The sequence below is a fragment of the Chionomys nivalis genome, chromosome 13 (genome assembly GCF_950005125.1).
Source record: "Chionomys nivalis chromosome 13, mChiNiv1.1, whole genome shotgun sequence".
Classification (NCBI taxonomy): Eukaryota; Metazoa; Chordata; class Mammalia; order Rodentia; family Cricetidae; genus Chionomys; species Chionomys nivalis.
This window is the reverse complement of record NC_080098.1, coordinates 21,575,563-21,590,830: the sequence shown is the minus strand read 5'-3', so window position 1 is coordinate 21,590,830 and position 15,268 is coordinate 21,575,563. Positions and strand designations below refer to the sequence as shown.

Sequence of the window (15,268 nt, the reverse complement as noted above, 5' to 3'; positions counted from 1 at the left end):
AGATTACAGAGATTGAGTATCCCTTACCCAGAATGATCAGAACCAGAAGTGTTTCAGATATGTGAGGTTTTCAGATTTTAGAGCATTTATGTACACTTCCTAGGCTGAGAAGCCTTAAAAAAAAAACCAAGTCCTTTTAATAATTATCTGAAGAATTTGGTTTGAGGATGCTCAACCTGTAATATTATGCTAAAAGTGTGCTTGTATCCCAGAAAAATGATGAACTTTGTATGTCGTTACTTTTTTTACTATTTCCTCACCATATCTTGTCCAAATGCCAGAGAAAGATGCTGATGAATTTTTTTTTTCAGTTTTGTGCCAGAGATACCCAGTTAGCACTTATTCCAGTCATGTTTATAATGCTGTTAGACTGTACATCTTTACCTTTCTCAGGAAAGGAGAGACAATAAGAATAGTTGTACTTCTGTTTATCTGTTTATTCTGTGTGCAGTAGAATGTGGTTCCCTCTTTTAGTATGAGTTTGCTATGATGAGATCATTTTTACGTGAAATACATCTAGTTAAATAAACTATAGCTAAGATCAAAAGATAGGTTTTTTTTTTTTTTACCTTATCATGCTTGGAATTCAGGGGTAGATATTTTATTCTAATCTGTTCTCTGTAGTTCAGTATTTCTTCTTACCTTGAACAAGCTAACAGAGAATATATGGAACTTTTTGATGGAACTGAACAGAACTCCAGTGCACTCAAAATGTCATTTGGTTTCTTCTTTGCTCCCATGACAGCTCCGTCTTGTAAGCCGGCCCCCTTTGCCAGCACCTGCAGTAGGAATTGGCACCATGCATCAGCAGCAGCATGAAGACATCCTCACCAAGACCTTTGCTTCATAATGTGCTTTGAGAAAAACAGGATTGTGTTTTAAGTGAAGTGCCGTAAAGGTGAACCTGCTTCTTCCACCCTTTCTCCTTTCCTCTGGCTAGCATGGAAGCCCGTGGAGTGATTTGGACAAATGACTCTAGAATAAGTGGATAAGCAGGGAAACTGATTTTATAACTAATGAAAGAGATAGTAGATTATTATCCTTTGCAGGACAGTAGTGTTTGTTATGCTTTGGTTAGATATGAATGAACTGAAAAAGGAGGCCATTAACCAGATGTACTCAGACTCCACTGTAACTGACCATAAATGAGCAAAAAAAGTTCTTTGGCTAAAACATGGGGCTGTATATAGGCAGTGTATAGGCAGCCCCAACACGACCACTTACTTGTTTAGTGCACATGACTTATCTTAATTTCCCCCTTTTTAAAAACCCTCTGAACAGCAATATTTTTGTTTTAAGACATCTCTGAGCCACTCTACGAAATGTTCCACCCAATACCAGTAGAATCAGACCATTCTGGATTTGTGTTCTTTCAGGATTTATCCATTATCATGAAAAGTAAATCCTGTTAAATACAACTTTCTGATTGTGTGATCTTCTAGCACTGTGCTGAGACAGTTTCCTGTTGTCCAGGCTGGCCTCATCCTCACTGTATAACAGAGGATGACTGACTGAACTTCTGCTCTTTCTGCCTCTGCCTCCTGAGTGCTGGGACTCCTCACTTGTGCGGTCATGTCTAGTTAATTCTAGTGATGAGGATCAAGTGGTAGGGAGGACTCTACCAACTGAGCTGCTGCCCTGGCCCCTAGTGACTTTTAAATTATGAAGTGTTAGCTGTATTAAAACTGGCTTGTGCTTTATTTTACCATTAAGTTCCCCTTCCTCCCATTTTATTACTTTGACATTTCTAACTTTTAAACTAACTTTGGTGTCTGATGGGTGGATTTCAGTATCAGGCTAATCATTTTTGTCTCTAAAAGTTCCAAGTACAACTATGATGTATGTTCGTGCTGTAAAGGACTTTAATTTTTTAGCTACCTCCCCAAAGCCAGGTCCTTGGGGTTCCTTAGAGTCACCAAGTGACCCACTTTACTTGGAGTTAAGCCTAATGTTGGAACCAAATCGAAACAGTAGCTGTGTGGCTTCGTTTGAACTGGCTCTAGGAGCATCTGCCATGTACCACTCTTGCTTTACGATACTGTTTTTCTAAAAGATGATGGGGGCATATAAAAGGCTGGAATGCATCTATTCCCTGTTCTCTTTTACCATCAATGGGCCGTGTCTTAAATCATTAATGAATAGGCAATTCTAGATTAGTAATAGATTTGTAATGCACAGCTTTTTGTTTGTTTTTGAGATAGGGTCTCACTATGTAGTTCTCACTGGCCTGGAACTCAGATCTTTGTTCCCTGAGTGCTGGAATTAAAGGTGAACACCACCACGCCAGACTACAATTTACATTTTAAAACCATTCTTTAGTATACTTATTTAACATTCCTGTAATATTTGCTTCTCTTTTTTTTTTCTGTGACTTCCTACCCCCTTCCTTCCTGTCTTCCTACCTTTCTTCCTTTTCTTCCCTTCTCCTTCCCTTCTCTTTCCTCCCTTCCTCCCTTCCTCCCTTCCTCCCTTCCTCCCTTTCTCCCTCCCTCCCTCCTTCCCTCCTTCCCTCCCTCTCTTTCTTTTGTTCATTCGTTCATTCTTCCTTACTTTCTATTTTTCTTTTCTCTGGATCTGGGTATCAGTTCTAGAGCCTTGTGCCTACTAGCTCCACCACCGAACCTTTACCTCCCTTTTCTCTCTGTATTCCTCAGTCCTTTTTTCTTGGATCAAGCCTTATAAATCTTGTAGCTTAGTACTACTTATATAAATCAGTAAAATTTCAAAGGCCTGTTGGGTAAGAATGATAATGTATATTTAGGTAGAAAAAAGCATAATATATCTTTATTCTCAGATCTCTTGGTTTCTTAAAGGATTTTAAAACTCTAGTTATAAAATAAAATGGAAGTTAATATGTTTAAAAATATTTTTGTCATAGCAGGATAGTGGTGAATACCTTTAATCCCAGCATTCAGGAGGCAGAGATCTTTTTTTTTTTTTTTTTTTTTTTTTTTTTTTTGTTGTTTTTCGAGACAGGGTTTTCTGTGGCTTTGGAGCCTGTCCTAGAACTAGCTCTTGTAGACCAGGCTGGTCTCGAACTCACAGAGATCCGCCTGCCTCTGCCTCCCAAGTGCTAGGATTAAAGGCATGCGCCACCACCGCCCGGCTAAGGCAGATATCTTGAGTTCAAGGCCAGCCTGTTCTATAGATCAAGTTCCAGGACATCCAGGGCTACACAGAGAAACTCAGTCCTGAACCCCCAAAAAAGAAAGAAAAGGAAAAAGAATTGTCTTAGTCTTTCTGAATTTCTTCATAACAATGTACCTCACAAGTTTACTGTTTCTTGTATGGTTTTACCTGCATGAGCCATAAAAGTGTCTTCTGTCTCAACAACAACAACAACAACAACAACAACCATATTTTGAATTGTTTTTCAGAAGGGACCATTTGAAGAATTTCAAGTCAAGCATACACTACTGTATTTTATTCCTCTTAAAATATGACATTAGTTTTTCATATGTGCTATCCATAATTATGCTTGTTTAATGTTCACTGAGGAATAAAGCTTAAATTATGTAGTTAGTAAATTAAAATATCAACAATCATGGGAGAATTTCAGTTTTGCTTGAAATGATATATTATTCTTAGTAAAATAAAATTTTCTACCTTGTAAGAATCGTTTTTGCTCTATTTTCCATATACTTCCTCTTCCTATTTTGGAATACATTCCAAAATTAACTTTTCTAGTTTGCCTATATTATCTTGGAAGTTTTAGTACTTTAAAAAAAGAGTAGTTTTATTTATGTGTGTGTGTGTGTGTGTGAGAGAGAGAGAGAGAGAGAGAGAGAGAGAGAGAGAGAGAAAGAGAGAAAGCGAGAGAGAGAGAGAGAGAGAGAGAGAGAATGGAAGTGCAAGTGCCTGCAGAGGCCACAGTTCCAGATTCCCTGGAACTAGACTTGTAGGTAGCTGTCAGCAACAGCCAGATGTGCAGGCTGGGAACTAGAGCTGCACATAGCTGTAAACAGCAGCCAGATGTGCAGGCTGGGAACTGAGTTTGAATTCTCCAGCTCCACTTTTAAGGTTCTTGAAACGACGATACAAACAGTATTTCTTTTACAAAATGAAAGGAAAAGAGAGTTGACCAGGAAGTAAGTCAAAGATTATGAATCAATGCTTTTTAGTCTTGAAGATCCAAAAGCTTTCTGTAAATTTCTTTTGGATGTACTGGCATGTTTAATTTTTATCTCAGTTTCCCAGAGAGTCCATTTTACATAAAATAAGCTTGTTTTGAGGGAAATTTGGACAAAACCAACAGAATACATACCACACCTTGTACAAAATGGCTTTATCATGATTTTGTTTACATCTGATAAAATGAAGCATAAAACATACCAATTTCTCTAAATTACAAGACCTGTTAGTTTAGAAAACTTTTACTGATTTTGAACATCAAAACATAAGAAACAACAATTTAAAAGTAAAAAGATATTTCATCAAGAAATATTTTTCTGGGTTCTTGTACATATAGCATTGTTTTTATTTTGCTTTAGAAGACTTTGGTGCTTAACAAACTAGCAATGTGTGAATTTTTTTTTTTTTTTAAAAAGGTATTTTTTGTTTTGTTTTTTCCCTTTTAAGGCAGTGCTTCCCTGTATAACCCTTGGTGCCATGGAACTGGGTGTGTCTGTCGCTCAGGCTGGTCTGATCTGCCTCTGCCTCCTGTGTGCTGGGATTAAAGAATGTGCCACCATGCCTGGCAAGAGGGGCTTTTTTTTAAAAATTTGTTTTTTATTTTATGTGTATATTTGTCTTCCCTGTGTGTATGTATTGCATGTTTGTATGTGTATGTATGTTTGTTTTTACTATGTGTATGTATTGCATGTATGTATATTTGTCTTTCCTGTGTGTATTGCATGTATGTATGTGTATGTATGTTTGTTTTTACTGTGTGTATTATTGCATGTATGTATGTGTATCATGTGCATAGCAGGTCACTGCAGGGGTCTGAAGAAAGCACTGGATACCCTGGGACTGGAGTTATTGATGGCTGTAAGCTACCATATGGGGCCTGGGAACTTTTTACAGCTGATAAAACACCATGACCAAAATCAACTTGAGGGGAAAGGGGTTTATTTCAGCCTACAGTTCCATATCACAGTCCATCATTATAGGAAGTCGAAAACTGAACTGAACCTGGAGGAACCTGGAGGCAGAAACTGAAGCAGAAGTCCTGGAGGATTTTTTTTTTTTTTGGTCTCTCATATATCCTATCTTGACCACAGTTTCCCTTCCCCTCCTCCCCTCACTGTTTCCCACGTCCTCTCTCCCCCTGATCCATCTTCCCTCCAGTCTCACCTCAGAAAAGAGCAGGCCTTCCAGGGTCAGCCACCAGACGTGACATAATATGCTGCTATAAGACCAGACACATATCTAGGCTGGATGAGACAACCCAGCAGGAGGAAAAGGGGCTCATAATTAGGCAAAAGAGTCAGTGACCACCCCCACTCATACTGTTAGGAATCCCACAAGAACACTAAGCTCATCAGACATAACATATGTACAGAACCTAGATCAGACCCCTTGCAGGCTCTCTGATCTCTGTGAGACCCCTTGAGTCCCGCTCAATTGATTCTGTGGGCTGTGTTCTCTTGGTGTCTCTGACTGCTCTAGTTCCTCCAATCCTTCCTTCTCCCCTGCAGGACTCCTACTGTTTGCCTGTATGACTCTGCAGCTGCTCCCATCAGTTGCTGGATGAAGTCTTTCTGGTCTCTTTGAGGAGGAATGCTTCTCAATAGCTTTGTTCTCATGGTTTTCTCAGCCTGCTGTCTTTTTTTTATATACATTTTTTATTGATATTTATTGAGAGTTACATTTTTCTCTGCTCCTCTCCCTGACTCTCCCCTCCTTCCCTCCAATCATCTCCCAAGGTCCCCATGCTCCCAATTTACTCAGGAGATCTTGTCTTTTTCTACTTTCTACTTCCCATGTAGATTATATCTATGTAAGTATCTCTTAGTGTCCGCATTGTTGTCTAAGTTCTCTGGGATTGTGGTTTGTAGGCTGGTTTTCTTTTCAGCCTGCTATCTTATAGTACCCAGGACCAGTTGTGGCACTACCCTCTGTGAGCTGTAGCCTCCCACATCACTCACTCATCAGCGTAGAAAATGCCGGACAGGCTTACCCTCAGGCTAATCTTATAGATCATTTTCTCACTTGAGCTTTCTTCTCAAATGACTCTAGCCAGTGTCAAGTTGACGTAAAGCTAACCAACACAGAACTGAGCCCAAGTCCTATGCAAGAGCAGTCAGTGCTCTTTACAGTGGAGCCATATCTCCAACCCGAGAGATTTCCTGCTAAAACAATTTGAAGACTAAAGGTAGAACGGTATTCCTGCTAGACATAGAGTAGGTAGCATATCAGTCAAGAAGTTCTGGGTAGCATGTAGAAAGTCCAGAAAGACCGAATAGCGGAGGCTTTATTCAAGTTAATCTGTGGAATCAACCTATTCCTGGGGTACAAGAGATTCTTGTCTCAAGAAAAGGGGGAGGCCGGGTGGTGGTGGCGCACGCCTTTAATCCCAGCACTTGGGAGGCAGAGGCAGGTGGATCTCTGTGAGTTCGAGACCAGCCTGGTCTACAAGAGCTAGTTCCAGGACAGGCTCCAAAACCACAGAGAAACCCTGTCTCGAAAAACCAAAAAAAAAAAAAAAAAAAAAAGAAAAGAAAAGGGGGAGGAGGAACAGAGGTAGGGGTGGGGGGAATAAAAATAATGGCTGACAAAGCAGGATGAAATAAGGGTGAGTTCAAAGGATGGGAGATTACTCAAGATCTTCCAGCTTCGTCGTGCCCGCCCCTAGAGATGCTGCCTTTTCTCTCTTCTCTCAGAACTTGAGCAGACCTTCCTGGCTGCCTCTACACACTGCAAAAAATGAGACTCTTTGCCAGTGGCATTTCTTGGCGCTAAGCTACAATGTTGTGAGGAGGCCCAGTACACACTGGGGGACCAAATGGATGTGTCCATGCTCACAGTAAGCACTGATGGCCAGATCTGAGTGAGAGAGCCCCTGAGTTTTCCCAGCTGGCCACAAGAAGTGGGAAAACCCTTGCAGGTCCCTGCAAGACAACTCTAACAGTCCCCGCGCCCACTGCAGATGCTATCTTGTTTTCTTCTTGGCTATAGATCTGAACAGGCGAGCGCATCTTTGGATTTGATGATGACTGAGCATAGGATGTACCTGCGACTCAACTTGCTGCAGCAGACTTTAGAACAGATACTTGATTTCGGGGAGTGGCTTAAAGTTTGAGTACGGAAAATTAATTTGATGGCCTTCTTGTGTCTAGTGTCTCAATTTAATTTCTATACCATACCCACATGAGGTGGCTGCTGTTATCCATATTTTGTCAAAGTAGCCATCTAGGTTGATGGCCCAAAGGCATTCATGAGGATTAAATGTAGGGCTTGCTGATTTCTAACACTCTGTGTGTTTGTGTATTTTTTACCACATGCTGTCCAAGAAAGCAAAAATTAGAGAGGCAGGAACCACCAGAGGGGTCAAAGAACTGACTTCCACGAACCCCTCGATCACAGGAGTCATAAATCACAGGAGTCATAAAACCTTGATGTCTGTACTTGCGGTGGCGGGGGTGGGGGGTGGGGTGGGGTGAGTAGGCACATGATAGTAAACTGGAGAGTACTTTTTGTAGGCTATTGAATGCATAAGTGTGTCACCAATTTTTACAAATCTCTTAGAAGTTACAGTTAAGATGGGGCCGAAAGAAAAGATTGGTTCTGGCAGCTCAACCCCCGGCCTCAGGGGACCAGCAGGATGCCTGGACTAGGAAACCTAATCTGGGAAACCAACTCTGAGAAGGGAAACTCTGGGTCCCCCAAGGCCTCTGGGAGGCCATGGAACTGGGTAGGGCAACCAAGACACGCCCACTATGGCAGATCGGCCCCGCCTCCTGGAGTCCAGCCCCGCCCCGCCCCTGCCGCCGCGCCAACGGTGACCATGGCAACGCGGTGGCCGTCGTCCAACGGCTGGGGCCAGGTCCGGGGGCGGGGTCCGGGAGGAGCTGAGAGCGCGTGTCACATGACTCGTGGGCGGAGCTTGTGTGGGGACGGCCGGAACGTGTCCCTAGCCTCGGTCTCCTAGGCCAGAGTCGTGAGGAAGGGAGGAAAAGCAGCTGCGAGGCCGCGGGTCCTCGCCGGGTGTCCTGAGCCGCCGCCATGGGCAGTGAGTATGATGGCCAGAGCGGGAACCACAAGGGTCGCGGGTCCTTCCGAGCTATGAGCAGTGGAGCCGCTTTCCCCTTAGGGTCGTCAGGGGGGCCGAGGATGCGCAGGCCTCGTCGTGGTCGCCGCGGACGACTCTAGCTGGGGGCCTCCGCCAAGGCGTCTCTGGTCAGCGAGGCCTTGCCCGGCGGGTCACGGGGACCCGGAGGTCCTGGTTTGCGCCCCTTAGGCGGCCTGGATGGCGCGTGGATGGCGCGTGGATGGCGCGAGGAAGCCATTGGCTGGGGGGCGGGGAGTTAGGACACTCTCCTTAGCTTGGACCACTTGGGATTTTTCTGGATTTTAGGATTTTTTTTTTATTCCTGAATCACGCTTCCTTGGCGTGCTGAGATGAATAAGTCTCCCTCAATTTTTTAAAAAAATGTGATTCATAGCAAGTGTTTTAGGGGAGGAAAGGTGTGTGATCGGTAGCTCAGCATTTTCCTTGAAATATTCATCCTGTCATTCTGTGGTGTTCATTGAAAACTGTAAGTTGGTGCGCGCGATAGGGACGAGACCTCGTATAATGGGGGTCCTTCGAGGGCCCTGCCCCAAACATTCGTCCTCATGTGTATTCACACAGATACTTAACCTAGCAGTTCACATGTTTGTGTATGAAGGCATACCTAACTGCAGGTCCAAGCGATGCACCCAATTGGCCAGCTGGTAGATATTTGGAAAGGAAACAGAAGAGACCCTTGGCCGTGAATTACGAATGACAAATGCAATTCTCAGGATAGGCAATACATGGCTACACACAACAGCATTGTTTAAACCTGAACCCCAGTTACAGTAAATCATAAAATGCCAAGAAATCCCAGAGAGTCGCTTGGGAAGGAAAAGGAATAGCGTTTCTTGATGTGACCCTTAGTTTTTTTTTCTTTTTTTTTTAAATTTGGATTTACTTTATAGTAGTCCAAACTTATACTTAAATAGCAAACATGACAATTATAAATTCTAAGCGACATCAGTGACTTCCACCTTTGAGTCCAGTGGGACTTAGGAGATTAGTGTCTATCCCTAAACCTTGGTTTATCTTACTTCATTTTGCTTCAGAAATAGCTTGGGAATGCAGTACTTTCTAATGAAATGTAATTGCCATTCTCTGAGCTGCTTCTTGTAAGTACTTTGATATGGTTACTTTGATATGGTTACCAAGCTGTGAAATGTGGCTAACGGAAATGAATTAGACTTGGTAGACTTTAAAAAGTTGCCTGTAGGACATGATCCTGATTTTTTCCTGCCTAGTGAATGTTGCCCTCTCTAAGCTGTTTCGGTCAGTACTTCCGTTAAGCTCGTAAGCTCAGTTCCTACTCCACCGTCCCTGGGAGAGGCTCCCTCTTTTCTACCACCTATTAGTGGAAGCCCTGTATACACCGCGTTTGTGTAGCTTTCATAGTGGCGATCTGAAGGTTCCCCTTCTGTGTAAATACAAGATTGGGTTTAAGCACGAAGAAGCAAAGTCATGGTTCATTATTCACTTTCCTTCATTATTTACCTCCTAGCCATTTGGGTGGTTTTATCTATTGCAGGCCTGCTCCTTTGAACTTGAGAACATCATGATTATTTAATTTGGGTGGATGGGATAAACAGCTGTTAAAGAATTTTTTTTCCAAACCGTTCACAGATACATTTTTAAACTTGATAATTTTCTTTTACAGTCAAGTTTTTAGAAGTTATCAAACCTTTCTGTGCAGTTCTACCAGAAATTCAGAAGCCTGAAAGGAAAGTAAGTATGATACTTTAATATAACACAGCGAGTAGCAGGGTGAATTATTCTGCCACACCACCAAGGTTCCTTTGCTTACCCGACTCATTTCTGTTGTAAGTACAAAAATGTTTCCTCATCTTGCAAACAACTATAGACCTCTTCTAGTTTTTTCAGTTATATTTATTCTCTCTTATATATGCATACGTACCTGTTCACTAGTGTGCTGTAGTTTTTCTCTCACCAGGGGATCTCAGGAAAGAGGCTGGAGGGAGGATTGGCCCTAGCATGGAGTTTTAAAACCTCAAACCCCACCTCCAGTGACACACCTCCAACAAGGCCCCTAATCCTTTCCAAAACAGTTCTGCCAACTAGGGATTAAGCTTTCAAATATATGAGCCTACAGGGCTGTTCTCATTCAAATCACTACAACTGTCTGTCTGGCACTGTTATAGACCTTTTTTAAGACTAGGATTCTCGTTCTATCAAAAATGTTACTCTAAGTTATAATGTTTCCAGCCCAAGTGCTTCTTGGCCTGTGTGTTAGTTAAGATATGGTTTTCTCCTGGCCATGTTGGAACTTTATAATTTCTTCACTGTAGGATGTATATATTGCTAGCTAATGATATGGTCTGCTGGGTAGGTTTGGTGAGTTTGCATAATAAATTGTAATTGTATAATCTCATATTTTGATTTCTTGTTTGGAAAGAAATAGCAGGAATATGTTTAGAAGGTATCATAACTAAATTACATTATTCAGTCATTGAATGTATTTGGAACTGACATATTAAAGTTCCAGAAAAAAAAACATTAATTTCAAGTTTTTCAGTTATCAGACTACCCTCTTCCCTACTTTTAGTTCTTAGGAAATTAATAACAAAATAGGGACCTAAAGATTGATAAAACTTTTGTTGGATTTACTGTTTTATTTAGAAGCGCTTTTAATTTTTAATGATTTGAGGTGGTAGAGATGGCTACTCAGTTTTACTTTAGGCATACAAAATATAACTTTTGATAGTTTATGAATATCCTACAATTCCTGTGTAAAATTGTTCAGTGTTTCATGCAATTCCCTTTCTGCCTGAAACGTGTATTAGATCTTCTCTACTTTTCCCTGTACAGTGTACATGACGCATCATTTTTGTTTGTTTGGTTTGCTTTTTGAGACAGGGTTTCTCTGTGTAGTCTTAGTTCTGGCTGTCCTGGGACTCACTCTCTAGACCAGGTTGGCCTTGAATTTATAGAGATCCACCTGTGTGTGCCTTCTGAGTGCTGGGATTAAAGCCGTACGCTACCACCAGCTGGCGATCATGAAGCATGTTTATATTTAAATTATCTTTTTTGTGGCAACACATGGGAGCTAGTTGGAGATACAGACTTAACTATTACAAACTATAGTCAAATCTTCAAATTTCGTCATCGCTAGGTGGTTCAGAAAATCATAATGTAGCACCTGGAGCCCTGAACAGTGAGAAAGAGAAAGCACCTTAAGATACAGGTGTATGTAGAGACTTTCTGGATGGAACTCAGAAGATAATGCCAACAGCAGACAAATGGAATTTTCATGAAATTAAAAGTTTCTGCACAGCAAAGGAAAAGGCAGGCAAAGCACATACGGAATGAGAGAAGATTCTTATTCTTCCATGGCTGTACAACCGACTGAGGGTTAATATCTAGAATATGTAAATAACACAGAATACTTACAAATAATAACTTTCTTTTGGTAAAGAAGAGAGTTAGGTTTGAGTTGCTTGGTTGTTTATTTTAGCTGGAACAAGCTAGGGTATGTAAATAATAGGAGCATGCCTAATGGGGAATGGTAATCATCCTTAATGTGGAATTTTGCTTTGAGTTTGGTTTTTCTTGGTTTTGATTGATCATTCTTTGTACTTCTGTTGTACAGATTCAATTTAGAGAGAAGGTACTATGGACAGCTATAACACTCTTCATTTTCTTAGTATGCTGTCAGGTATGTAACAAAATTATTGAATACATGTCTGTATTATTTTAAGGTCTTGATTAGTAAGAATTAGAAAAATGATAAAATAATATACTGAAATACATTGAGTGATGCTTTTTTGGTAAGATTTATTTTTATTTGTGTTTTTTTTTTGTGTGTGTGTCACGTGTGTACAGTTGCCCATGGAAGCCAGAATTGGGTGTCAGATCTCGTACAGGTGGTGTTACAGTTAGTTGTGGGCTATCCAGTGTCAGTTCTGAGAACTGAAATAGTGTCTTCTGGAAAGCAGCAAGGACTCCTAGTTTTTGAGCCATCTCTTTGGCTCTGAGTTCTGCTGCTTTTATTTCTTTGTGATCTGGGAATCACACCCAGGGCCGTGGACATGCAAGGCAAGTGCTGTGTGACTGAGGGACCGAGTCACGTTTTACGCTGAGCATTATTATTAGTTTGTTTTTTGGTTTTTTTTTTTTTTTTTTTTTTTTTTTTTTCAGACCGGTTTTTCTCTTTCTACAGTGTTTCAAAGCTGTTCTGGAACTTGCTTTGTAGACCAGACTGGCCTCAAACTCACAGAGATCTGCCTTCCTTCCCTACTCCCCTCAACAACAGGGTTTCTCTGTGTAGCCTTGGTTAATCTGGAACTCGGATCTGTAAACCAGACTGGCTTGAACTCAAAGATCAGCCTGCTTTTGCTTCCCAAGTGCTGGGAGTAAAGGCATGTGCCATGGCTGCCTAGCTTTTTTCTTTTAATATTTACGTGTGTGTGTGTGTGTATCTGAATGCATACACGCTTCACACCGTGGCATGTGTGTGTAGAGGACAGTTGTGGGAGTTGGTTCTCTCCTTTCACCCTGTAGGTTCTAGGAATTGAATTCAGGTGGGCATGCTTGGTTGTAGGTGCCTTAACCTGCTGAGCCATCTTGCTGCTCCATGTGTGTTGAATGAAAGATTGGTTTATTGGCCGGGCGGTGGTGGCGCACGCCTTTAATCCCAGCACTTGGGAGGCAGAGGCAGGCGGATCTCTGTGAGTTCGAGACCAGCCTGGTCTACAGAGCTAGTTCCAGGACAGGCTCCAAAGCCACAGAGAAACCCTGTCTCGAAAAACCAGAAAAAAAAAAATCGGTTTATTAAAGAACTTTTATTGCTGAACCTGATTTAATTTTTTTCTGGGGAGCGGGCAGGAGAGAATAGTTAAAAAACACGCACACACAGAAAGTTCAAAGAAAAAAGCAGGCACTTTTATTTCTCCCATATGCATTTGACATCTTTGAAGTTGTCCCCCCCACTTAAAAAACAATTAACTTTAGAGAGGTATATGTACAAAGTAACAGTTTTAACTCTACATTCTAAAGAATATTGGCAGATGTGTACACCCAAGCGTCTATTACATAAGTGAGTCCAGAACATTTTTGTTACCCTCAGAAGATCCTTGTAACTCTTCATTCACTGTTCATCTTACCCCCAGTCCTAGGCAAGACCTGATCTGCTCTTCTTTGCTATAATTGGTCTTTTCTAGAATTTATGTAGTCAGGGTGTCTAGACTCTGACTTTATAATATTTTTGAGATTTATTCATGTCAGCAGTTTTTATTTCTGTACGTGAATATATCACAGTGCATTCACTTATTTGTTGACATTCGGCTCGTGTGCAGCTTTTTGCTGAAACAGGTTATTGTGAACACTTTTGTACAAGAGTTTCTCCTCCCCAGTAGTGCATGACTAGGATCGTATTGCTGGTCTGCATGGTAACTGTGTTCAGTGTTCTTTACCTGTGAACCTCCAGGTGAGATGCCCATGTGTCTTATGCTAAGGTTTTGTTTATTTTCAACTAGCTCATCTATTAGGAATAGTAGCTGTCCTCATAGGTGCAATTTTAGTTTAAATTTCCTTGGTTAATGATAGTGAGCAATTTTTTTTGTGTGTGTGAGATGCATATTTGGTAAAGTATCCTTTTTGCTTTGTTTCTGTTTTTTCAAGACAGGGTTTCTCTGTGTAATCTTGACTGTCCTGGAACTTGCTCTGTAGACCAGGTTGGCCTTGAACCCACCTTTCTCTGCTCCCCTGAGTGCTGGGATTAAAGGTGTGCTCCACCACTGCCCAACATCAATACTATTGTTCTTGAAAGAGGTCTCACTATGTATGTGGCTGGAATTCATTATATAGACCAGGCTGACCAAGTATTCACAGAGATCTGCCTGCTTCTGCCTCCTGAGTGCTGGTATTAAAGTTGTGTGTCACTATGCCCTTTGCATTTTCTTGATTAATGGTTGATGTGGGAGTGCCCAGAACATTGTGGTTGGTGTGTTGGACTCTAGCGTCCAAACACCGAGGAGGAGTCGCCCCCCAGAGACGCATCTCACACACCACAGCTGATGTAAAAGCATGAGGATTTTATTAATTCTGTCATGACAGCGTCCCCCAGCATTTGGGAAGCCGAGGGACCCCGAATAGCTGGTACAGTCTATTTTTAAAGGGGCCACAGAAGCAAGGGGGGTTGTTCTTTGACTATTTTGGTTGGCTTATTCGAAAGGGCTAATACCAATAATTGACTGGAGAGCTGTTGCCAGATCAGGTGAGGTAAGAGGTCATTTTGACCCCGTTTCCCAGACGACCGAATCAAAACATACGTATATGGGTAATTGTTCAGGAACTGAGTACGTGTGAGTGTAGCTGTTGGTCCTTGGTTCCCAGGGGAGGAGGGGAAGCACTATGGCACAGAGGCTGAGAGGATTCAGAATTGTCAAAAATGGCTTCAGGATTGTCTTAAAGTCTTACAGGTGCACCCTGAGGCAGATGGTCCTGGATGGCATAAGAAAACAGAACAAGCCAATAATCATCAGTCCTCCAAAGCCTCTGCTTCGTTTCCTGTCTTGAGTTCTTGCTCTCACTTTTCCGGATGATGAAATAAGCTCTTTCTGCCCCTAAGTTGATTTTGGGCATGGTGTTTTTCTTCACAGCAATAGACACCCTTACTAACACAGGCAATATGAGTTATTAATGCCGTAGATGGATAGAAAGAGAGGCAATAGCACAGTGGGGGCTGTGAGGAGAGTTGAGGTTCCAGCATCAATGACAGCGTGGCGGGGGGGGGGGGCTGTTTCTGAAGAAAGGAATCATCCCACATGGCTGAAGTGTGGGTCTCTTCTTATGTGTGTCTGAGAATCACAGCATGAGCCTATAATCAGGCTCTTTCATTTCCAAGCAGGAGGCAGGGAAGAGGGTAAGGAGCAAGATGTGTGGCCATGAGTGCTCACTTTGATCTAATCTTACTTCTCAAGCTAGAGAGATGCTGGCACCTGGAAGTCTCTTAGCTAGGGACCCAAATGTCTCAGTAGGATGCCTGTTGGTATCCATGACAGGGAAAAGCTACTGGATATATATTGTTCTGAGCAG

At 41.9% G+C, this 15,268-nt stretch overlaps 2 protein-coding genes across 2 annotated transcripts in view; both read left to right on the top strand.

Annotated features, from left to right (window-relative positions):
- The window catches only part of Dhtkd1 (dehydrogenase E1 and transketolase domain containing 1), a 48,078-nt gene extending 45,160 nt beyond the window's left edge, over positions 1–2,918 (top strand). Inside the window, exon 17 of the mRNA XM_057788022.1 lies at positions 746–2,918. Within this exon, the coding sequence (XP_057644005.1) occupies positions 746–850 (105 nt within the window). The 3' untranslated portion in view covers positions 851–2,918. The remainder of the gene's footprint in view (positions 1–745) is intronic.
- Positions 2,919–8,039: 5,121 nt separating this feature from the next.
- Sec61a2 (SEC61 translocon subunit alpha 2) overlaps positions 8,040–15,268 on the top strand; it is a 26,350-nt gene continuing 19,121 nt past the window's right edge. Inside the window, exons 1-3 of the mRNA XM_057788060.1 lie at positions 8,040–8,173; positions 9,873–9,940; positions 11,823–11,888. Of these exons, the coding sequence (XP_057644043.1) occupies positions 8,167–8,173; positions 9,873–9,940; positions 11,823–11,888 (141 nt within the window). The 5' untranslated portion in view covers positions 8,040–8,166. The remainder of the gene's footprint in view (positions 8,174–9,872; positions 9,941–11,822; positions 11,889–15,268) is intronic.